The sequence below is a fragment of the Vombatus ursinus genome, unplaced genomic scaffold (assembly GCF_900497805.2).
Source record: "Vombatus ursinus unplaced genomic scaffold, bare-nosed wombat genome assembly UNPS02014821.1, whole genome shotgun sequence".
NCBI lineage: Eukaryota > Metazoa > Chordata > Mammalia > Diprotodontia > Vombatidae > Vombatus > Vombatus ursinus.
In genome coordinates this window covers 8,926,744-8,950,926 of record NW_020954599.1, presented here as the reverse complement: position 1 = coordinate 8,950,926, position 24,183 = coordinate 8,926,744, and the positions used below count along the sequence as shown (strand labels likewise).

General features: G+C 36.0%; 1 protein-coding gene across 1 annotated transcript in view; it reads left to right on the top strand.

Annotated features, from left to right (window-relative positions):
• The window catches only part of TACR3 (tachykinin receptor 3), a 102,882-nt gene that overhangs the window by 38,620 nt on the left and 40,079 nt on the right, over positions 1–24,183 (top strand). The window contains exons 2-3 of the mRNA XM_027837622.1: positions 9,759–9,947; positions 12,503–12,653. Of these exons, the coding sequence (XP_027693423.1) occupies positions 9,759–9,947; positions 12,503–12,653 (340 nt within the window). The remainder of the gene's footprint in view (positions 1–9,758; positions 9,948–12,502; positions 12,654–24,183) is intronic.

Below are 24,183 nucleotides of genomic sequence, written 5' to 3'. Positions count from 1 at the left end.
TTTAAAGTGCCATGAACTCAGACTGTCCATATTCTCATAGCAAAGCCAGCTTTCAAGTCAATTTTAATATGTGATCAAAATATGAAGGGTGGATGGGGGTGGGGAGGCAGTGAAAATGAAGGGAAAGGAGGTGGGAATGATAGGATCTTTTTCTCCAGATATGCTAGAAATCAAATTATGGTAAATTGTAGCTAGAACAAGATTATTCACTGTCAGCAACAGAGCCAATATGGCTGCAAAAAAGTCATTTATTGTTTCATAATGTCTCATCAGTGTTAAGCCAGCTAGCTTCTGATTTCACTTTTTTAAGACTGCTGAAATGCTAAAAGCAGTAGGCAGGCTGCTTATGAATATTTTTTAGTCAGCTCTACCTCCAAGCCTAAAATTGGGAAGGAGAAATTATTTAAATCAGAAGATGATAAGTTATTGGCATTTTTACAAAGTTACTTGTGATTACTATTGTTAATTACAATTTAAGGAAGGATTTATATTTCTTCTTTGAGGTTGCTACTGTTTTCAGCTTCGTGGCTTAATTTAAAGTTCTTGTGCAAATTAATTTCATTACAGTAAACTACAAGGGCATATTCAGCTTCTGCTGTAATTTTACTAGAATTTGATGTCATCTTCAAATAGGATTACTATTTTTACACTCCTGAAAAAAAAAAGAGATTTGGTTAAAATTAATAAAGAGGGATCAATTTTATTCCATTTCTATTTGGTGGTTATTTGATGTCCCTTCTTTGCTTAGATTCAGTAATTTTAGAAAATATCTAAATCTGGTTTGGATTTGAACCATTTCATAAGGTTTAGTTTAGTTTTTTTTTAACAAACAAAAGTTTGGTTCTGATTGAAGGTCAAAAACAATATTTGGGTTCAACTCATGGTTTAAAAAGTTAATTGATTCATCATAGTTTGGAGATCACGAGGTCTGAAAAACACAGACAACTTTTTTTGTTCTAGGAGATGGAAAAAGGCAGTTTATTATTTTCAGTTGTTAAATGAAAGACAAAAAAAAATTCTTCATGTCACATCTGATGAATTTAAATTACATGGGCCATGAGCAGCATAGTAGCAACCACTAATCTTTATGATAAGAAGGGAAATCACCAGGCTTCATTCTACATTGAGCTGCAGAGATTAAAACATTTTGTACAGGAGCCAGAAGCAAATGGGAAAACAGACAGGTCCATATAATACAGACAAATGTGCTCTGCCTGGTTAGCCCTACCAAGCAAGAGTCTGCAAATGCATCATGACTTCAGAGAAGAAATGACAAGCAGCCAAAGAAAAGCATATTACAGTTATCTCACCTACAGGGTGCCCAGAGATATAAAAAGTAAATGCATCGAGTGAGCTGAAGTTGACTTAATAATGGTAGCAAGAGAGGAAGATGGCAAAAATTACCAAGCACAATGACCCAGAAAAGCAAAGAAGGTTCAGAGAGATAGGAGATAATAGTTAATAATAATAATAATGATTAAGATTTATACAGTACTTAATATGTACCAGGCACTGTGGCTAAGTGCTTTACAATTATTTTGTAATTTGATCCTCACAGCCTGTGAGGTAGATGCTATTATCATCTTCATTTTTACAGATGAGGAAACTGAGGCAGACAGAGATTAAGTGACTTGCCCAAGGTCATACAGCAAATAAGTGTCTGAAGCTGGATTTGAACTCTGGTCCAGTGTCCAGGAAAGGGCTCTATCCACTACAAAACCTAACTGCCCCTCAAAAACACATTTTTTAAAAAGACATTATAATGTCTTATAGGGAAACTAAAAGTAACTTTCAAGGAGGTCAAGGAGGGGAATAAGTTAAAAGAAAATTAAGCTTCTGTATGGATACAGCAAAGATGAGTTTTAACTTTATAATCTATCTCCATGAAAAAAAATGAACAATGACTTCTGGCAGCATTTGTTTGGAGAGTGAGGAACTCCCTTTGAATTGGGAATGGTCTAGTTAAAGATTGTTTAAACCCATTGTGTTGGTTCAGGCCTATAATCCCCATGGAGGCTGAGGCTGGTGGATTGCTTGAGCTCTGGAGTCTTAAGTCCAGGGCTGATTGGGTCTCCACCCTAAGTCTAGTGTCAATATGGGAAGGGAATAAGAATAAGCATTTATTAAATATCTACTATATACCAAGCTCTGTGCTAAGCACTTTACAAATATTATCTCTTTGCATCCACACAATAACCCTGGGAGGTTAGTGCTATCATTATCCCCCCTTTATAGCTGAGGAAACTGAAGCAGACAGAGGTTAAATGACTTGCCCAGAATCACATAGCTAGTAAGTATCTGAGGCCAGATATGAATTCAAGTCTTCTTGCCTCCAGGCCCAGTGCTCCATCCATTACTCAACCTGGCTGCTTATGGTGAATCTACAGGGAGTGTAGGTCCACTAGACTTCCTAAAGAGAGATGAAAAAACGCTGGGAAAAAAAATGGAACAAGTTATAGCTTCTGTGCTCAGCAGCAGATCAGTGCTGATCACAGGACCTTGTGAGTAGTCCCTGCACTTTCATCCTGGGAGAGATGGGGGGACCCAGTCTCAAAAAAATACATAAATAAACAACAACATAAACATGTAGATTACATGTACATAATATATTAAAATTAATATATATTATATGTGTTACATATAATATATAAAGTTATACATTGAGAGAGATCAACTTCAGAAAATTAAAAATGAATATAAGACAGAAACTTATCTGGTCCAGGGAGACTTACAAGTGAATTTTATTTAAATATTTAAAAAACAAGTAAAACCTATGCTACTCTAAGCCCTAGATAGGGAAAAAATAGAGGTTGCTTTGAATGAGATGATCCATGTCGATTTCCACTGTTCCACACTCATGGCTTCCAGAAAAGCAATGTTTGCCAGTCATTACTGAGCTGCCCATGCTCAAACAATCCAGAAGATGCTCCATTTTGATCAGCAGTCACTGTACTAAGGCACCTGCATTTAAGTTCTTTGTTTCTCCATAAGACTACCATTTCTCTGCCAAAGTCCCTTCAAGGTGAAAATCCACAGGAACTTGGAGATCTTTGAGTAATGCCTGCCCATCTATAGGCAGACATTCCTATTCCAACAAGTCAACATGGTAATGTGTCTAGGGCAGAGGGGAGATCTGCACTGAGGTAAGGATTATATTACAATAACTGTTTATAATAATTGAGAAGGAAGACACTACTCTACCATCCCTTTATGATTAAAATATGGTCCAGAGGCAGCTAGGTGGCACAGTGGATAGAGCACTAGCCTTGGAGTCAGGAGGACCTGAGTTCAAATCCAGCCTCAGACCAAACACTTAACACTTACTAGCTGTGTGACCCTATGCAAGTCACTTAACATCAATTGCCTAAAAAAATAAAAAAATGAAATATGGTCCACATAAAGAGAGGGATAAAGCAGAGAAAAAAGAACTACAGAAGAATCTTTTTAATTATTACTGATGAAAATCTAAAATAAAGTTGTAGAAAAGAGATTACAGCAATACACATCAGATATTATTCATGATGACCATGTTGGCTTTCTACCATGGATTCATTAGAATAGAAACAATTAGAATAATTCATCACATAAACTATAAAAACACATATGATTATGTCAGTTAGTGCCAAAAAAGTCTTTGACAAAGTTGTAAAAAAAAAACACCTCATTTATATTTAAAACCACGAAAAGCATAGAAGCTGACTTTAATGTGAAAAAATATACCAAAAATCACAAGACCACATTATTTGCAATGAATAAATACTTTTCTTTCCTATTATATATATGGTTAAAGCAAGGATGAAAATTTTTTGCAACATTATTTGATATAGTTCTGAAAATGCTTGTCATAACAATATAAGGTAAAAATTAAAGAAAAAGTATAAATACAGACAAAGAAGAGGCCAAAATTGTAACTCTTTATAGGTGACATAATGAATACTTAGAAAACCACAAAGAATCAGCATAGAAACTAATAAAGATGATTTGTAATATCAATGAAGTAGAAAGATACAAGATAAATCCACAAAATCTTTTTTAAAAAAGGAAATGACAGAAGAGAAATCCATTCAAATTGATCACAAAATGCAGAAATATCTAGAAATAAAGTTTCTAATGCACACAAACCCAGAATTCATACAAATATAACAAAAAAATTCCTTTTAGAAATAAAGTAGGATAGATAATTCAAAAGATTCATAGGTGTTTTGGGGTTATATCAACATAATAAAATGATGTTACTGGTCATTAATTTAAAAATGTTATACAATGCTATACAATATAGATCAACAATCCCATGTTATTATCAACTCCAAAATATTTCCAAATTTATCACTCCAAAAAAAAAACCATAAAAACATAGCCCTAGCATTTGCTGTTACAACCCTAGGAATTTTTTTGCTGAAATTATCTCATGGTGTTTGACTTTTGAAACAATAATTCAGTTAATCTACTATAGATGACATATTCTTCAAAACCAGAAAGAGAAAATAGTTTATATATATATATATATATATATATACACATAGGCATATATACACGTACTATATATATTTTGTATGTTCTTAAATTTTCATTTTTCTTCTTCTGAACTTTACCAAGACCAGATGAGTATCTCCATGTACAAAGTAAAGGATTGCACGTGAAACCATTAATATCTCTTAAGTACCTCTTGCTTTTATGTACATAATTGGTTCATTATGTAAATTTAATGCTGTCCTATTTACATATCCTTCTGCCTATTTTCTTTAATTTATTTGCTATACCCCTAATGAAAAAAGAAAAATAATAACCCTAAAGTATATATGCATGGACAAGCAAAACAAATTCCCATATTGTGTATAAAAACATATACCTCGTTCAGCATAGTGAGTCCATCACTACTCAGTCAGAAAGTAGTTAGCATGCTTCATTATTTATCTTAGGGATGATAGTTAGTGATCAGCATTTCTAACTCTTTCAAAGTTTTTCTTTACAATGTCATTGAATAAATCATTCTCCAGGCTCTGCTTACTTCACTCTGCATCAGTTCATAAATGTCTTCCCAGTTTTCTCTGAAACCATCTTTTTTCATGATTTCTTAATAGTCCATTATGTTCATATGCCACAATGCCTTCAGCCATTCCACTTTTGATGGATATTCCCTAAGTTTTCAGTTCTTTGCTATTACAGAAATAGGTATTATCAACATTTTGTACATATTAAGTGAAAAAGTACTCTCCAAGATGTAGAAGGAAAAATGTGAAAAGGGGACTTCTTCAACTTTTCTCTGTTAGTGAGAGGCTATTGAGGGCATAATTGATCCTTTAGCCAACCAATCACTGTGCTCCATCAATGGCCAATGCCCTCAGGTTGACTGAGGAAGTTCTATTATATTATCAGACCATTTAGGAAACTTCTTCAGTATGTTGTCAAGTGAAGTAATTGCTTTACACTTTCTTATAGTCTGTTTATGAAAACTCCAGTAAGGAACTTCATCACTTCGATCATCAACTAATACTCTATCATGTTATCAGGTTGTTTAGAAAGAAATTTTAACATTTCATTTACATTTTTAAAAGTACTATTCTAATAATCAAGTAGAGAGGTGAAGAGAGCCCAAACTGAGATGTTTGCAGTGGAGGTAGAAAAGAAGGAACATAGAAAGATATATTGTGAAAATAGAAATGTAAGATTTTTAAACTGAATGAATGTAGGAGATGAATGAAGGAAGAGTCAAAGGATGTTCTGAAGTTTTACACTTGTTTTAAAAAGAATAAAGTAAGTGGAAACACTTCTTGATTTAGGCATTGTCAGAGACATGACCTAGTAGTGCTGAGTGACTTTCATCATCTAGACATCTGCTTGAGCTTTCTCTAGCTTAAAGAATAATCCTGATATATCTTAATGATAATTTTATTCTTCAAAAACTGGAAGAATCATGAGAGATGTTGTAAAATAATAGAATCATAAATTTAGAGCTAGGAGGGAACAACTCCCTCATTCTACTGATGAGGCAATGAAGAACCATAGAGATTAAATGACTTGTCTAGGGTCACACAGCTACTAAGTATGTGAGGCAGGAATTGGACTCTGGTTCTTCTGACTCTAAGTCCAGCACTCTATTAAATCTAGCTGCCCAAAAGGGGAAATTAGGCACAGGATCAGATTGTTACCAATGGCATTAACTGGGGTAGAAATTACAGGGAACTCTGATGGGAAATTACCACTACATCTTAAAGTTTATGACGGGAAAGGAGAGGAAAGATAAACATAATCTCTAAAATATGCAATCTGGAGTTTGAGGGAGTAGATTAAAAGGATTGAAGGAAGGATAGGTAGAATCCTTTGGGCCAAAATTCTACAGAAGTCTGTCTGGGAAACTCTCAAGGATGAAATTGTGAAGATACACGGGGCAGCTAGGTGGTGCAGTGGATAGAGCTCCAGCCCTGGAGTCAAGAGGACTGAGTTCAAATCCGGCCTCAGACACTTGATACTTACTAGCTGTGTGACCCTGAACAAGTTACTTAACTCTGATTGCCTCACTCCCCCCCCCAAAAAAAACTGTGAAGATACAATAGGAAATATTTCTTATGAGATGAGGGGAAAAAAGAACTCTCTTGAAAAGACCAATGTGTATGCACAGAAGACTCACCAACTAATTTATATTTTTAAAAGCTATGTGCAGAAGTTGAAAGAAAGGACAAGACCCACATAATCTTAACCATTTCAATTATTCATTATCCCCTATACTTGATCCCTCTTTCCTTTCTGTTTCAGTTTTGTCTTTCTACAAGTATAGCACAATACTGTAAGAATCATGTCAGGGATGTGAAAGCTTAAAATGTATTTGAGCTGTCAAAGAAAACAAAAATATATTTTTAAGTAATTTGGGAGAAAAGAGAATCAGAGAGAGAAGAGGACCATTGCCCAGGGTGTACAAGACAGTGATAACTAACATTTTGTAAAGGCAGATCTGTTCAATTGTTAATTTGCTTGTTTCTCAGGCAAAGAAAATTTCCTTTGGATTGGAAAGGACAGAGCAAAAATAGCTAATAGAGAATTGATATACAGTATAAGTAAGGAAAGAGTAAGAAAGTGCCTAACTCCATTTGATACTGAAAGACCTATCATTCATGATTGCTGAGCCACTGTCAAGGATATTTGAAAGATCATGGAGATTGGGAGAAATACCACATGACTGAAGAAGGGCAAATGTCCCAATTTTCAAAAAAGGAAAAAACATAGAGATTTGAAAATTATCAAGCTTAACTGAGATTTAGTGGATGTCTAGAAAAGAAAATAGTGATGATGAGGAGACTTCAATAACAACAGGTCATGCCAAACTAACCTTAAGTTCTTTTTTGACAGTTTTCTAAATTGGTTGCTCAAAAGAATTGGTAAATATAGTTTGCCTAGACTTAAACAAATAACTCAATAAATCTCACATGCTAGCATTGTGGAAAAGGTGGAGTGAGGTGGGCTAGACAATACTGTAATTAAATGAATTCAGAGGCACCTAGGTGACACAGTGGATAGAGCCCTGGGCCCAGAGTCAGAAAGATGAGTTCAAATCTGACCTGAGACACGTATTAGCTGAGTGACCTGTGGTAAGTCACAACTTCTGCCTCAGTTTCCTCAACCTAAAATGAAGATCAAAATAACATCTACCTCCCAGGGTTTCTGTGAGGATCAAATGAAATAATATATGTAAAACACTTAGCACAGTGCCTGACACATAGTAAGTGTTTAACAAATACCTGTTCCCTCCCTTTTCCCCTTCCTTGGTTGAATGTCCTAACTCAAAGAATAGTCATTGAGGGTTTGATGTCAACTTAGAAGGAACTAAATAGGAAAGAGCCCCCATATATCTGTGCTTGGCCTGGAGCTGTTCAGTATTTTCATTGACTTAAATGAAGGCATACTGACGCAAGCGAATAAAATTTTCAAGTGACACAAAACTGGGAGGTCTAGCTCACCCACTGAATGGTAAAGTAGAGGTGCAAACAGGTTAGAACATTCGACTAAATCTAAAAAAAATGAAACTGAGTAGTAATAAATAAGCATTTTTACACTTAAGGTTTAAAATATCAACTTCCCAAGTACAAAATGGTTAGACAGTAATTTGTCTTTAAAGATATAGGGGTTTTAGTGGATTGCAGTTTCAACATGAATCAACAATAGGATATGTTAGCTAAAACAAGTTAATATAATTCCAGCTGAATAAAAAAGAGCACAGCTTTTAGAGATGAGGAGATGAGGATACTGCTCTTTCTGTCCTGTTCATACCTAGAGTTTTTTGTTCGATTTAGGGAATCACATTTTACAAAGAATATTGATAAACTAGAGAAAATCCAGAATAATGAAGAGCTTCAAGTTGACACCATATGAAGAAAGAAAGGCACATGTTTAGCTTAGAGAAAAGTCTTGGAGGACATGATTACTATCTTCAAGTATTTGAATTTATTTATTCAAATATTTGAATTCAGTCTTGTTCTATTTGTGCCCAGAGGGCAGAGTAGTTGAAAGATGAAAGAGGCAAACTTGGGTTTGATGTTGACAAAATTTTAGTAATAATTAGACCTATCCAACAGGAGAATGGGCTAACTTTAGAAGTAATGAGATCTCTTTCATTGAAGGTCTTCAGTCTATGTTGGATGACCATTAGTGAGGTAGGTTGTAGTGGGCTCTTTTTTGGACAAGATAACCACTTGAGATCCCTTCCAACCCTAAAATTCTGTAATTCTGTGATGTCCTTACTATTTTGATCCAGTATCTAAAGAATGGGTTCTTATATTCAACCTGATTATAAGAGTATCAAGAATATGAGTACATATCCAGGTTCAAGAAACAATTCATACTAGAAAGGAAGCCATGTTTTACTCAGGAATATTCTGCATAGTTTGTGGTACAAATTTGGATCCTTACCATACTCTGTTCTCCCTTAGTTCTCTGTTGTCAAAATTGAGGATCTTTTATTTATATAGTGAATAGATGCCATCCACATTATTTCAACAACATATGCTATATGGAATTGCTCTTGGAATATAACATTTAAAAAAAATCTATATGTCCCAACATATTGATAACAGCTCTGTTTGTGGTGGCAAAGAACTGGACATTGAGGAGATGCCAGTCAATTTGGGAATGGCTGAACAAGTTGTGGTATGTGATTGTGATGGAATACTACTGTGCTATCAGAAATGATGAGCTCAATGATCTTAGAAAAACACAGATCCACTTGCATGAAATAATGAAGAGCAGGATGAGTAGAACCAAGAGAACATTGTATACAGTAATAGCAGTATTTTTTAAGAACAACTTTGAGTGACTAAGTCATTTTTACTATCATAAATCACCAAATTAACTACAAAGGACATAGGAAGGAAGATGCTACCTGCATCCAGAGAAAGAACTGATAAATAGAAGAATGGTTTTACATATGTATACATATTTGTGTCTAATAGTAGCCATCTGGGGAGGAGGGAGAAAAAAAGGAGGGAAAAGAATATTACATGATAACTTTATTATATATTTTAAAGGAATAGCAAGTTGTACATAATAGATTTGCAGTTTCATGTGTAATCATCTTTTTTTCCCCATGCTACTATGTTATGGAAATGCTTGTATTATTTCTCAAGTTCAGAATAAAATAAATATTTAAAAAATATGTTTACCCATCTTCATTTTGCTTTTCAGCACAGGGAGAAACTTAGTCATTGAACTTTGAACTTTTTCTATATGAAAAGCATTCTCCTAACAAGAATTTGGGTTGTTCAAAACAGGTACATGGCCATTATACATCCTCTGAAACCCAGATTATCTGCAACTGCTACTAAAGTCATCATTGGAAGCATTTGGATTCTGGCTTTCCTTCTTGCTTTTCCCCAGTGTCTGTACTCCAAAACAAAAGTGATGCCGGGTCGAACACTTTGCTATGTACAATGGCCAAAAGGTCCAAAACAGAATTTTACGTGAGTTAATTTTATCTTTTATCCTTCTTATAAATAAGGTCAGGCTAGGAAAGAATCATGAAAGGCATGGAACAGTAGGACAGGCTTTCTGTTTCTCTACATGGTGTGTCATATTTTGGATTTGCATTTAAGAAAATCAAAAAGGGAAAACATCCTTTTTTTAAGGACTTGAACTTTAGACAATATATCCCATTGAATGATGAAGGGAATGAAAACATTCGATTATACAATTCCTGGAAGTCTCAGATTTGGATTAATCCTATGTTTGGACATATAAGGAGATCTGCTTAAAATTGTAGGAATATTACCAATTGGTAGATGTTTTATTTTGTATTGCCATTTGCCTTTACTATTCCTATGGTAAGATTAAATGTTCTACACAATAAAATACATGTGAGTGTGTATAATACACATTTATATATCACTTAATTTCAATTGGAATTTCAGTATTTTCTCTGCTAGAGTGAGTTTTCTCTTTAGAAACAACAAATTATTCAGCTATGATTTCCTTCTAGTTACAATAATCCTGTCAACTGAATGCAGAATGAGGTATACTTTTTATTTTATTTTTCTTGCCTTTTTTGGGGGTGCAAGGGTCTAAGTTTTCTTTCACCACATGACTAATATGGAAATAAATTTTGCATGACTGAATATGTATAACCCATGCCAAATTGCTTGCCTTCTCAATGAGGGGGGAGAAGAGGGATGGAGAAAGAGAATTTGGAACTCAAACAATTTTAAATGAATGTTAAAAATGGTTTTTACATGTAATTAGGAAAAAAATAAAATATTTTTAAAAGGAAAAATAAATTGGTATTTAAAAAATAATAATCCTCTCAATTAGTCTATGCCGCCAAAAGATGAAATTGTGAGAAAAAAAAGTCAGGAAGATCTTAAGAAAAATGACCATAATTCATATTCAATACATAAAACTTATGAACCATTGTTTTAATGATATTAGCCCTTCATTTTTTAAATGTCAGCCACATGTTAACAGGATTATCAGGTGATCCTCAATGCACATATGTATAACCTCATAAGAAAATAGAAGCTAATAGATTAAATTTTCTCCTGCCATACTCATCCTATCTTTTTATGAGGGCTTTTAAAACAAAAAGTCCCAGAACAGTTGAGGATGCTTCTTTCTATCTCTACCATCTAGAAATGGTTTGAGAAGCAAACAAATTTAGAAAGTTGGCAGCTCAGGCTGGTGGACTGTAGGACTTTCTCTTGAATTAGGAATTATCCATGGAGCTTCATCATTTTGTGTATAATTGCTGTGAATTTTTCTCTCTCTATTTTTAAAACTAATTCATGTTGCCCCATTCCCTTTATGAAAGTAACAGGTGTACATGCCTCAGCAACTTAAGAATATAGTTCTGCTGGCTTACTAAAAGATGAATCAGTTATACCCTGACCTTAACAAGGGGTATAAACAATTGGTTCAGAATTGTTTCAGCAGATAGAAAATGAAGAAAAATGGATCTATTAATAATATTTGAACCTATTTATAATATTTATAAATATGTGTATTTATATAATATATTTATATATGTTATTATATCAAATAACCTATTTATAATATATATTTTGACATATCTGTCAGAAAGAGCAAAGACCCAATCCACTTCAAAAAGGAAATGTGACAGTTAGCTCCTTTTGTGTCACGTGGGCCTGGTAAAAATTAATTGTATTAGTTTGTTCATCTGCTCTGGAGGACTAACGTTGCCATTCATTCAATAAGCATTTATTATGTGCCAGGCACTGTTTTAATCACTGGAAATACAAAGACAAAAATGAAACAAGTTTTGCCCTCAAGAAGCTTATATTCTATTGAGGTGGGGGGGAGGCACCACATGCATGGAAAGATAAAGACAAAATAGAAAGTTTCTTCTAATGAAAGGGTGGTAGCAACTAGAAGATCAGTGTGTATAAGATGACACCAGTTGAGCTTTACAAGAAGCTAGGAGATACAGGAAAGAGCAAGTGAATTCCAGGCATGACTTGTACAAGGCATGCAAGTAAGAGATGGAATTCCATCTATGGGGAACAGCAAACAGGATAGTTTGGCACCTTCAGGTTACATGCTTCCTCCAGTTTTTATTACTCCACACTGTTCACAGTGGCACAGTGGGTAGAGCACTGGGCCTAGAATCAAGAAGCCTCCTCTTCATGAGTTCAAGGCTGGCCTCAGAGATGTATTAGCTGTGTGACCCTGGGCAAGTCACTTAACCCTGTTTGTCTCAGCTCCTCATCTGTAAAATGACTTAAAGAAGGAAATGGCAAACCATTCCAGTATCCTTGCCAAGAAAAACCCAAATGAGGTCACAAAGAGTCAGACGCGACTGAAAAATGACTCAGCAACAACAATAAAAACATTGTTTAGACTACTTAGTGTGCATATGTGTTTTGTTTTGTTTTTAAATGTGAGAAGAACATTGAGAAGATGAGAGCATAGCTTTTTTGAAGTTTTTCTGTTTGATTCATAACCAGAGCCAATTCAACCTATGTCTTATCCTAGGATACTCTTATAACCTTTGTCTTTTCCATTGCAGGTACCATATTATTGTGACTGTCCTGGTATATTGCTTCCCATTACTTGTCATGGGCATCACCTACACCATTGTGGGAATTACCCTCTGGGGAGGAGAGATCCCAGGTGACACATCAGACAGGTACCATGAGCAGCTCAAAGCCAAAAGAAAGGTACCACTGTTCCCTTTAACCTCTCAGCTAATTGCATGTTAATTCCTTCTTCCCCACCTCCCTTCCATTAAGGTGAATTGGTCAACATGCTTCATGTCAAAGGGGTTGACATTCATAATGGTAGCTAAATTGAGGGGGAAAATACCTTGATTAAAATATCTCCTTCCAAGAATGCCGTCAAATTGATTCATTTCTAGTCAGTAGGCTTTACTTAGTTAGAAGTACATCAAGAAGAAACAAACTTGGTTCAGGTTATTAAGTGACTGAAGACTTTCTTGGGCTCTTAGGGTAGGAAGAGATCTTCAAAAGTTATCTAGTCCTTTTCCTACCTCAAGCCTGGTTCTTCCCACCCCTCACCCCCAAGGCATCTTAGAGAACATCCAAGAAGAATCGTGTGTTTCATGCTAATGGTGTGATTTATTATCCCGTTCTACACCCCCACCCCCAACTTTTGTTGTTGTTGTTAAGTTGCTTCAGTCACGTTCAATTCTTTGAGGTTCTTTCGGCAAACATATTGGAGTGATTTGCCGTCTCCTTCTCCAGCTCATTTTACAGATGAGGAACTGAGACAAACAGGGTTAAGTGACTTGCCTAGGATCACACAGCTAATAAGTGTCTGAGGTTAGATTTGAACTCAGGAAGATGAGTGTTTCTGACTCTAAGCCCATTGTCCTATCCACTGTACCACCTAGCTACCTATACCTCTAAAACTAGGAGAATCTAAAGAGACATTTCACTTTTTTTTTGTAATGCAAAACTCAGCAATCTTAACAACACAACATCATTATTTTTATTTTACCATACTTGGAAGTCATTCAATAAGATCTAAGGGCCACATTCTCATTGTGCTTATTCACAAATTATGTGCAAACAATGCCCATGCACTTTGAGGACCCAATACCATCTTCGATACTTTCATGTTTAAGTGTTGTTTGGTCCACAGAGATTCTTCTACCAGTGCATATAATGTTATTTTAAATATTTTTTTTTCTATCAGATCTATGATTCCATTGGCGTAGGGAAATCCCTATGAGAAAATTCCCTCTATTAATGAAGATTACAACCTGCTCTGCACTTTACTGCACTAGAGATTTGCCTAGAGAACTGACGGTATCAGTCCCATAGCCAATAAATTTCAGAGGCAGAAGTTGAACCCAGATCTTCCTGCCATTTAGTCCAGCTCTCTATTCACTTCCCTCATCATGACCTTTCTCTTTCTCTTTTTTTTTCTACTTAACAGAGAGCGTAACAGTTCACCTACCTACTTCATGAGATTGCTATGAAAAAAAGTGTTTTGCAAACTTAGTGCTATACTAATGAGTTATTATCATCATCTCATTCTCATCTTTTTACATTTCTTCATTATTATTTATTGTTATATTTAACATATAATGCCTTAAACCTCACAAACTGTTTTCTCCACAAGAACCCCATATAGTGGAAGTGCAAGTGACCTTGGGCAAGTCATTTGAACCGTCCGCTTCAATTTCCTCATCCATAAAATAGGGATTAGTAAATAATAGCACCTAACTCTCAGAGTTGTTGTGAGGATACAATGAGATGATATTTATAAAGCACTTTACAAACCTTAAAGTTCTATGTAAATACTAGCTATCATGGTTCTTGTCCTTCCTCTGCTTCCACTTATTTCCCTTTATTTCAGTTCATATAAGTCTTCTTATGATTCTCCAAATTTTCGTCACCATTTTTCTTACAAAACAGGGAGGGAGGGAGAAAAATTGGGAACTCAAAATCTTATAAAAGTGAATGTTGTAATTGGAAAAAACACGATTCTTTTTTTAAAAAAAAAACATAGTTTTCTGCCTACAATTAGCAATTAAAAAATACTTGTTAATCAAGGATCTTTGCATTACCAGGGCCAGCATAGTCTCTTGCATGCAGTAGTTGCTTAAGAAGCGTTTGCTGAATCAAATTATACCAGTAAACTTCTCCCCTGTGTGGTATAGGGGAAAGAATGCTGGAGATGGGGGTCAAGAAGACTCTATTACTGACTGTGTGACCCTAGGCAAGCCATTTAACTTCTTTGTAAAATGAAGGGGTTGGTCTCCATCGCATGTAATGTCCTGCAGCTCTAATCTGTGATCCTATGACCTGTGTACTAAACAAAAGGAATTACTTAAGAATAATTTTAAAACTGTGGATGCTATTTCCAGAACCTATGGGTGTTAAGGTCAGCTCCATTTTAAGGAGCTGGAGATGGTTCAAATATTCATCAAACCTCCCCTTAGGAAATGCTGAATATTTAACAATTGGACATAAAGTGCAACTCAGAAATTATAACACTATTATGCTTTAAGGAAGGTGCTGGGCATGACCTCATTTGTCCAGTGAGTTTATCTATCAACACTCAGACACTAATGTAAAAGGGACTAAGGAGTCTAGACAAGGAAACTGCATGAATACAAAACTGCGACTGTAGCTACCAAAATGGAGGAAAAGGCCAAAAGCTTATTTCACAGTGTTCAATCTGCCTACTTTACTTAATAAATAAGATGTCACAAAGTTTTCCAAATGGACATGGTCACCAGTAATAATGGCTAAAAAGAAAGATTTAGTGGCAAGATTACTTATTAAAATGTTTAAAATTAAGTGTTACAATTTAGAGCATATATTTACAGAAATATCCTTTTAAAAGTGTTACCTCCCATACCCCATGTATGCAAATAACACGTAAGATTTTAAAAGAAAGGACTTATTTGCAATTTTATAGAAAAATGTTATGGTAATAATAAGCTTTAATGATAGCTCATTTATATAACACTTTGCAGTACAAAAAATTTTCCTTACAACAATCCTATGAGGTAGAAGGTACAAGTATTGTTTTCTTCATTTTTCTTAGAATTCATGCTTTCTGATTCTAAGTCAAAAGCATGTGTGCTTTCTATCATAACACACTGCTAACCTAGATGGGGATATCATGATTTTTTTTTTCTGTGAATACACTTTTAAGTATAACATTTGTAAAGGGTGTAGCACCAACCCCTGACTCCATTTAGACTCTGTCTCTTCCTGGGTTGTCTTGACTCACTCACCTTTCCTACAGCCAAGATGAAAATTTGGAGTGTTATACTGGAAAAGGGTTACACTGCTACAATTCTCTTTCCGGGTCTTGGTGACAGCTTCAGTGTGAAAGAAATACACATTTACATTCATTGCTATAGCTCATGAGCCCCCACCAGTGAGTTTTCCATTTTTACAAATTAGTAACAATAACACCATTAATACTTAATCTTGAAATATTTACTAAGCAAAAAGGCTAAAGCAAAAATAATCATAAAATGAGATTTACTCAATAAAAAAACCAATATTAATTAAAACCACCATTTATTCATAAATCTGGGTCCCACTCTCTTACTTATGCAAATAACATCTATGGGAGTAAGGAAACATGAACTTTTATAAACTCAGTAATGAGATTTTTGAGCAGGAAAACCCATGTGCCTGAAGCAAATCATTAATCTGACTGTGGCAGAGATATCTGTTGTCTCTTTAGGGAAAAGTCTCTATCATACATTCCCTACTCCTCTTCTGAAGCTTTCCAATATCCTGTAGGACAAATGTGCTTCTCTGCTGCTCTTAGGCCACCGAAGCAGTGTTGAACATTTTTAGCTAATATCTGCACTAACTCTGGGGTCCATAGAGCTTCTGAAACGTACTCCCCTAGTTTTTTGCTGAGGCAGCAGGACACTCAGTGAAAATCAGTTCCTTTTAATCCTCAGATTCGAAAGCTATGCAGATTTTATTCTCTGTCTCTGTCTTTGTCTCCATCTCTGTCTCTGTCTCTGTCTGTCTGTCTCTCTCTCTCTCAATATATATATATACACATACACACACACACACACACACACATATATAGGCTTTGATAGGGGTTTCCCTTCTTGAACCACTGAAGAAAGTAAAGGGCAACATAGACAAGTCTTTGAGTGCTTTCCCTTCTCTTAGACTTTAGATGGCAAGAAATGGCAAAGCAGATTTCCCCCAGCTACTCATTAGAACACAGCAGAAGATTCTCCTCTTACAATCAGCTCTTTTAAATAGCAGAACTTTCCTTCAGTCAAATCAGTTCCCTTCATCAACAGGAGAGTATATAGTCAACTGTTCTTAGCTTCTGTCAGCTCTCAGCACCAGTGGCTTTTCAACTCAATAGACTTCAATGTTCTTTTTCCTCATGCCTCATTCTCTGTGTGCATATTCTCCCATCAGCTTCAGAGATCTTTTACCCTCACTTGGCTTTTCTGTTTCTAACTCCTGATCTTCTTATCTGGCTTTTCATTTACTTTCTTTGCTAAAACCAGCCTTTTTCTGTATAGTGATTTATCTGTAGCTTAGGTCAAGAAACCCCAAATTCCATACTTCTGTCAGATATAATAGTAGTCTATATACCATAGCTTACAAACAGTTTTGATTCAAAATTTCCCAGCAGTAATCTTCAAAGTTACATTCAGATGAGTTGCTGGGAAACATGCATGGCAGTCATCACTACCATCAATCAGTACCTGTCTCTCTGAAGTGTTATTCTGTCTCAGGTCCTCTCACAACTTTTATCTGAGGAACTGCTTTTCTCTCAGTTTCTCTCAGCACTGTTTATGTTCCTTCAAATTGCTTTTCTCGATGTTCCACACAGAATGTCCCTTTTCTGCCTCATTCAACAAGTAAAATTTCCACATAAGAAGAGGGACAGTATCTTACATTTCTCTACTAGCAAATATTTTTATTCCTTGCAAATCAGAAATCTGAATAACAAATCACAATTTTATAAACAGTTAAAAAATACACCTTTCAATAACTACATGGAATACTATAAAACAGAGAAAAATGTAGTTACATGTATTGTATATATTCAATTAAAGAATTGTTTGGCTCTATGAGTAATTGCCTGTCACATTTTGCCCAGTCTATTGTATGTAAGTCTAATCATTGGTTTAATAGTTTTGACATTCTTACCCTGAGTTCTTAAATTTCTAGTTGGTTTGTTATTAGTATCATGTAATAGTAACTCTGAATTTCTAAGTGACCTAAGCCGGCTATCACTGTCCCCTATTGGTATTCTCTGGTGGTAAGATTGCTTTGGGATTTAATACTCCCCCATCACCCGAGTTAGTATTCTGCTATGACTAAGATATACCTAGTCAAACTATTTGAATGTTTATCAACACACAATCACATCTTTATCTGAGCTAGAGTCTTCCTCAGTTCTAGGCATAGGGTTGAGGGTTTGGGGGGTTTTGACGGGGAACGACATGTTTTGTTTATTTTGTTTGACGGAATTCTCTTGGGCCCTTTCCTACCTTTATTATCTTATGTACTTTGCAATCCAATGACACTGGCCTCTTTACTGTTTCTCACATTAGACAGTGCATCTCCCAACTATGAGTTTTCATTGATTATCCTCCATGCCTGGACTTCTCTCCTTCCTCATCTCAAACCTCCTAGCTTCCCTGGCTTCCTTAAGTCTCATCTAAAATCCCACCTATTATAAGAAACCTTTCTGAATCCTCTTTAATCTTAGTGTCTTCCCTCTCAGACTATCCTCAATTTATCCTGTAAAAATATCTTGTTTGTGCATAGTTATTTGTATGTTGTCTCTCATTGAGACATGTGAGCTATTTGAGAGCAAGTATTGTTTTTGTCTGTTTGTTTGTTTTTTGCCTTTCTTTGTATCCCCAAGGATTAGCACAGTGCCTGGCACATAGTAGGCATCTAACAAATGTGAGTCAACTAACTGGCTGCTTTCTTGGAAACAAATTTATTTACCCAGTCTTGGGTTGTTTTTTTAAAGCAGTAAATTTTTTTGACCAATTGGATTATTGGTCACATTCAACTTTTGGTTCACATCACTTTGTAATTTTCTCTTCAATTGACATAACCAAGTCTTAAACATGTACATATGTGTATCCTACTCTGATTCCTAATCATAGCATGGAAATGACCTGGGTTCTTAAAGAGTGCTTTTAGAAAACAAGCTATGGTTCCTGGGGGCTGTGAACTTGTATAGATATATGTATATATGTGTGTGTGTGTGTGTGTGTGTGTGTGTGTGTTTGTGTGTATCAGAGAGAAAGAGAGAGAGAGAGAGAAAGAAACAACGAAAAATTTTGCCACATCACCATAGAACAAATATCTATCTTAAACAAGTGAAAAATAGGAAACCTCAGAATTCTTTAACTTCATGTCTTCTTCAAGTAAAGTGTGATAAATATGTTCTTTGCTCCATCAGTTCTATAAGGTGGAATTCTGTTTTTCAGGGCACCAAATATCAGAATATTAAAATGTATAACATTTTCTAAATCATATTTAGCATGTTCTCATTAACTATTTTTCATTATTTTACTAGATGATATGAAAAAAGAATTTTTAAAAACCTTGCGATTAAATCCCTTTAGATTATGTAAGCAAAAAAAAGTCTATTTCCAAACTAAAAATATCCGGTATAATTTATTTCTAGAAATTACAATGAAGAAATTAGAATGTGTTACAATAATTAGTTGTTTTTCTCATTTCTTAAAAATGGGGGGAAGATTCTGTACCTTATAAAACACATTTGTCTCCCTCCCAAAAAAAAAACCACAGGATTTTGAAAACTGAAACAAAATTCCTCAACATCTGGTGCAAACTTTTAGCTATATTCAAAAGTAGAAGAACCTTGTCCTTTTTCAGATCCTGGGCAAGATTACATGAGAATGCCAGAGTCCTAAATGCTAGAGAGATGGTAAAAGAGCATATTATTGAAACCCTCCACTATCCCCCCCCCCACCTCCAATATTTAACTGCATCTTGCTTTATGACAAAAATTTGAACTATAGTTAAGGTCAGAATGATGACTCCAAAGCTGTTTCTGCAAAGCTATTTGAGGATATAAAGGCAATGAGGCAGTATGGCATAGAGGAAAGAAGGCTGGCCTTGTAGTTGGGGGCACCAGGGTTTCAAATACTGCTTCTGACATTTACTAGCTGTGTCACCCAAGCAAGTCCGCTTAAATTCTCGGAGCCTTAGTTTCCTCATTTGGTAAAAGGAAGAGGTTCGATTACATGGTTTCTAAGGCCTCTTCCAGCTCTGGGCCTCTGGGTTACAATACTACTTCTTGACTTTCATTCCCATTCTTCCCCCAATATACACACACCTACACCAGCAACCTAGAAACCAAACGCTAGAAGGTAAGAGAAACCAAGTCATCTAGGAGGAAGACACCTAATGCTAAAGCTACCTATGACTCAAAACAGTTTTATTTACACCTGATTAGAAGGGGTGGGATGAGCATGGGACAGATGGAACACCTTATTAATTTGACTATAGGTTGCCATAAATATAGGCCATATCCCTAATACTATTCGAAAGGGGAAAATATAGGTAGATATTCATACCGTATATGCAATCATAAGATGCCAAGTTAGTTATAGTTTGGAGAATAAGTTCTCATCTTACATGGGAGAAAGTGTGTCAGTAACTTTTTCTTTCTCTTTTTTTGTCCTTACTGTTCCAAACAAATCTTTAATGGCCATAACTACTGATATTTTACCATTGGTGGAATATAGAACCATAGGGAAACTTGGTGTTGGAAAGAACCTTAGATTTCTTCTTGTCCAGCCTCTTTCATTTTACAGATAAAGACAATGGGTCCCCCAAGAGGTGAAATGACTCACCTTAGCCAATGGCAGAGCTGAACTTGAATCCAGGTCTAATAATCTTGGCTGCTTTCCACTCCACTAATAAATTTCAGCCTTCATATATATAATGGGTATCATAATTCTTGCCTTGTTGATTGGTAGGGGAGGGAGAGAATTTAGAACTGAAAATATTTTGAATTAAGTTGTCACGGTCCTCTGATCTGCATTCAACTCTAAATTATGTTCTTGAGAATTGTCGACAAACGTATATACCAGGTGTACTTCCTCCCAGTATTCTCTAAGTTTTATCAACTCCAACACTATCCATTGCTATCTGATCTTAACTTTGGCCTAAGCCATATACAACTGAGAAAGTAAATGTATTCCAAAAAGTCAGCTGTGTGCGTTGAGGGAGGGGGAAGGGAGTAGGGTTGTGGCAAGAGGCTAAGAAGAGTTACATCAAAATGTAAAGATGTTCAAATACTTAACATTATAAGCCTAGCAAGTCATGTTTGCTCTACTTTTGTTTTGTTTGTTTTAGTGTGTGTGTGTGTGTGTGTGTGTGTGTGTGTGAAACTGTATTCCTTGGGGTAAATCAGATTTAATCAAATTCCTGACCAATTAAATCCCTCTCCATCTTAATAAAGTCTCTTTTATTTTATTCTGTAAAACCAAAGACTAATGCTGGCCATTCAGTGAGTTATTGTTCATTCATTTCAGTCTTGTCCACTTCTTTGTGACTCCATTTGAGGTTTTCTTGACAAAGATACTGGAGTGGTTTGTCATTTCCTTCCACCGCTCATTTTACAGATGAGGAAACTGAGGCAAACAGGGTTAAGTGACTTGCCCAGCATCACACAGCTATCAAGTGTCTGAGGTCAGATTTGAGCTCAGGTCTTCATGAATCCAGACCCAGTGGTCCATCCACTGTGCCACCTAGCTATCCAGTGAGTTACAATGACTGTATCTAAAGCTGAATTCATCTTTCCTCTGAACCCCATTTCTTCTGATGCCATCTCCCAGGTCAAAACTTCACTATCCCTTTAGATTGTTCTTCCTCTTATGCATTTATTAGCCAAGTTCTTTAGAGTCTAACTGTAATATTCCTCCAATTCACACCTCCCTTCCAATTCCTATTGTGACCTGACTAGTTTAGGTCCTCACCTCCTCTCATCTGTTCTATGAATCAATCAACAAACATTTATTAAGTGACTTCTACGTCCTAAGTACTGAGCTGTGTATAGGGAATAAAGAAACACACACACACACACACACACACACACACACACACACACAAATAGTCCCTGACCTTAAGTCCCTGCTTACATTTTACTGGGGTGAGAGGTGAAGGAAACGTGAACAGAAACAGAAACCAAATATAAGCAAAGTAAATGCAAAATCATTTTAGTAACAAGTATGGCAGTTGGTGTAAGCACACTAACAATCAGGCACAGTCTTTTGAAGGACGTGACACCACAGTTAAGTCTTAGAGGGAAATAGAGATCCCGCAAAACAAAGGTAAGGAAGGAGAGCATTCCAGACAGAGAGGATAGGCTGTGCGAAGGACAAATTATAATAGATTTATTTATCTATTGTTCCAATTAGACTCTGACCTTTTTCTAGAAAGGGATCATGACTTTCCTCCCTGAGTGTCTAGCACACTGTCTTGTAATGTTTGTTGAATTAAATCAAATGATTCACAATTTTCTTTGTGCTATAGGTATACATAAATACTGACTAATAAAGTTCACCTTGATTGATTGCTAGATAAACCAGTATTTTTTCTTCTATATAGCATTCCTTGACTCATGAGTGTCTGACATAACAGTTGAGAAAATATGGCCTCCTCTTCCTCTCTTCATTAGGTCACTCTTCCCATCATCACCATCTTGATACCACTCCCCCAATTCTAGCTGGAAAGCATCCAAACTCTTATAGATTGATGTTATCTTCTGACTGCTGGTATGGGGAATGGTCTAACCCATTAGCTATCCCACCACACATCTATAGACTTATTCTACAAACTATCTCCATTCTTATTCCCAGGTAACTATGAAGCACAGTTGGGTAGACCACTAGACCTAAAGACAGGAAGATTAGCATTCTGATTCTGCCACAGACCCTTACTGTCTGTCTGCCTTAAATTCCTCAACTGTAAAATGTAAATAATAATAGCACCTGCCTCCCAGATTTTGTGAGAATGAAATGAGATATTTGCAAATCACTTTGCAAAACTTAAATTGCTATATAAATACTAGCTATTGTTATTATTCTTTGCTCACCACTCACAATGCATCTAATTGCTCATCACTCATAGTTAAACACAAATCCCTCCTTTTTATCCCTTTGGCAACTTTTGCCTGAAAAAAAATTGTTTTCCCTCTTGCTTTTTCCTCTCCTTTGTTCCTCAGGGAAGTCAAAGCGTGACCTTAAATCTGAGAGGAGGACTAGTATGAGGCAGGTACCAAGGGAAAGGGAAGGCAGAAGGTCAGAAGCGACATCTCACACAATAAAGAGCTAGCAACATCAGTCTCTGGAGCCCCCAAATCCCCTTCATAACATTCACAAACATCTCTAACTATCTCTTCCTATTTTAATTGAGCCTGCTTTTCCTTATGAATAATAAGTCACTTGTTATTCAATGTCATTCTCCTTCTGTTTTGTTTACCACTATTGTCATTACGAGTAGCTTAGTGGATAAAGGACATGTAGTCCTGGTATTTAGAGCTGAAAGGAGCATTAGAGGACATCTAGTCCCTAGATTTCCCCATTTTACAGATAGGGAAACTGAGGACAAAGGCAGTTCCATGATATTCTTATGGTCACACAAGTGGTAAGGAGCAGAACCAAGATTCAACTTGGGTCCTGGAGCTCTGAACTCAGCACTCCTTCCACTGTACAATTCTGGATCACTCTGATTGTATAAATAGCTTTGACACTTACTAGCTGTGTGATGCTGAGCAGGTCATATGGCCCCACCAAGCCTCAGTTTTATCACCAATAAAATGGGAAGGGTGGACTAGTTGACCTTCAAGGTCCTTTCAAATCTTCAATCAATGATCTTACCTTTGATATTTACTAGCTGTGAAACAATGTGCAAGGAACTTAACTTCCATGTGACTCAAACTACCTAAGCCTACAAATTGTAGGTAAGCAGTTTGTGATTTGATCCCGTGGAAGGAACCCTCCCCTCCCCCTACCCCACTGTGTACATGTGACGCTCTTTTAAGTTTTATCTGTGTTGTGTGTTCACATTCTCTCCGTCACTTTCTGAAGTCTAGATCATCGACAAAATAATAAATCGAGCCTTGATTTATAGCATTTGCCCATTTCCAAGGTGTAAATGCTCATTCTGAAAGTTTAACAATCAGCTCAGGAGCCTTCAAGCTGGCTTTAGCAAGCTACTGTCTTACACTGGCAAAACCAGAAGTACTTGACTTTTGATGTATTGTAATTGTATTGTTTCCTACAAATATGTTATTTCAGTTAGGTTGTGAATAAATAGATTTTGTGGGCTTACCCAGTAATCTAACCAACACTTATAATAAAATTTCTATAGGAAAATGTATCAACATTTCTAAATTATCAACCTAACATGGGAGCTTTTGGAACACATTTGATTTCTAAGTTGAAGATGGCATGTACTTAAAAAGCCAGAGAAATGAAGGGAGGGAAGGAGGGAAGGAGGAAGGAAGGAAGGAAGGAAGGAAGGAAGGAAGGAAGGAAGGAAGGAAGGAAGGAAGGAAGGAAGGAAAGAAGGAAGGAAAGAGGGAAGGAAAGAAGGAAGGAAGGAAGGAAGGAAAGAAAGAAGGAAGGAAAGAGGGAAGGAAAGAAGGAAGGAAGGAAGGAAAGAAGGAAGGAAAGAAGGAAGGAAGGAAAGAAGGAAGGAAAGAAGGAAGGAAAGA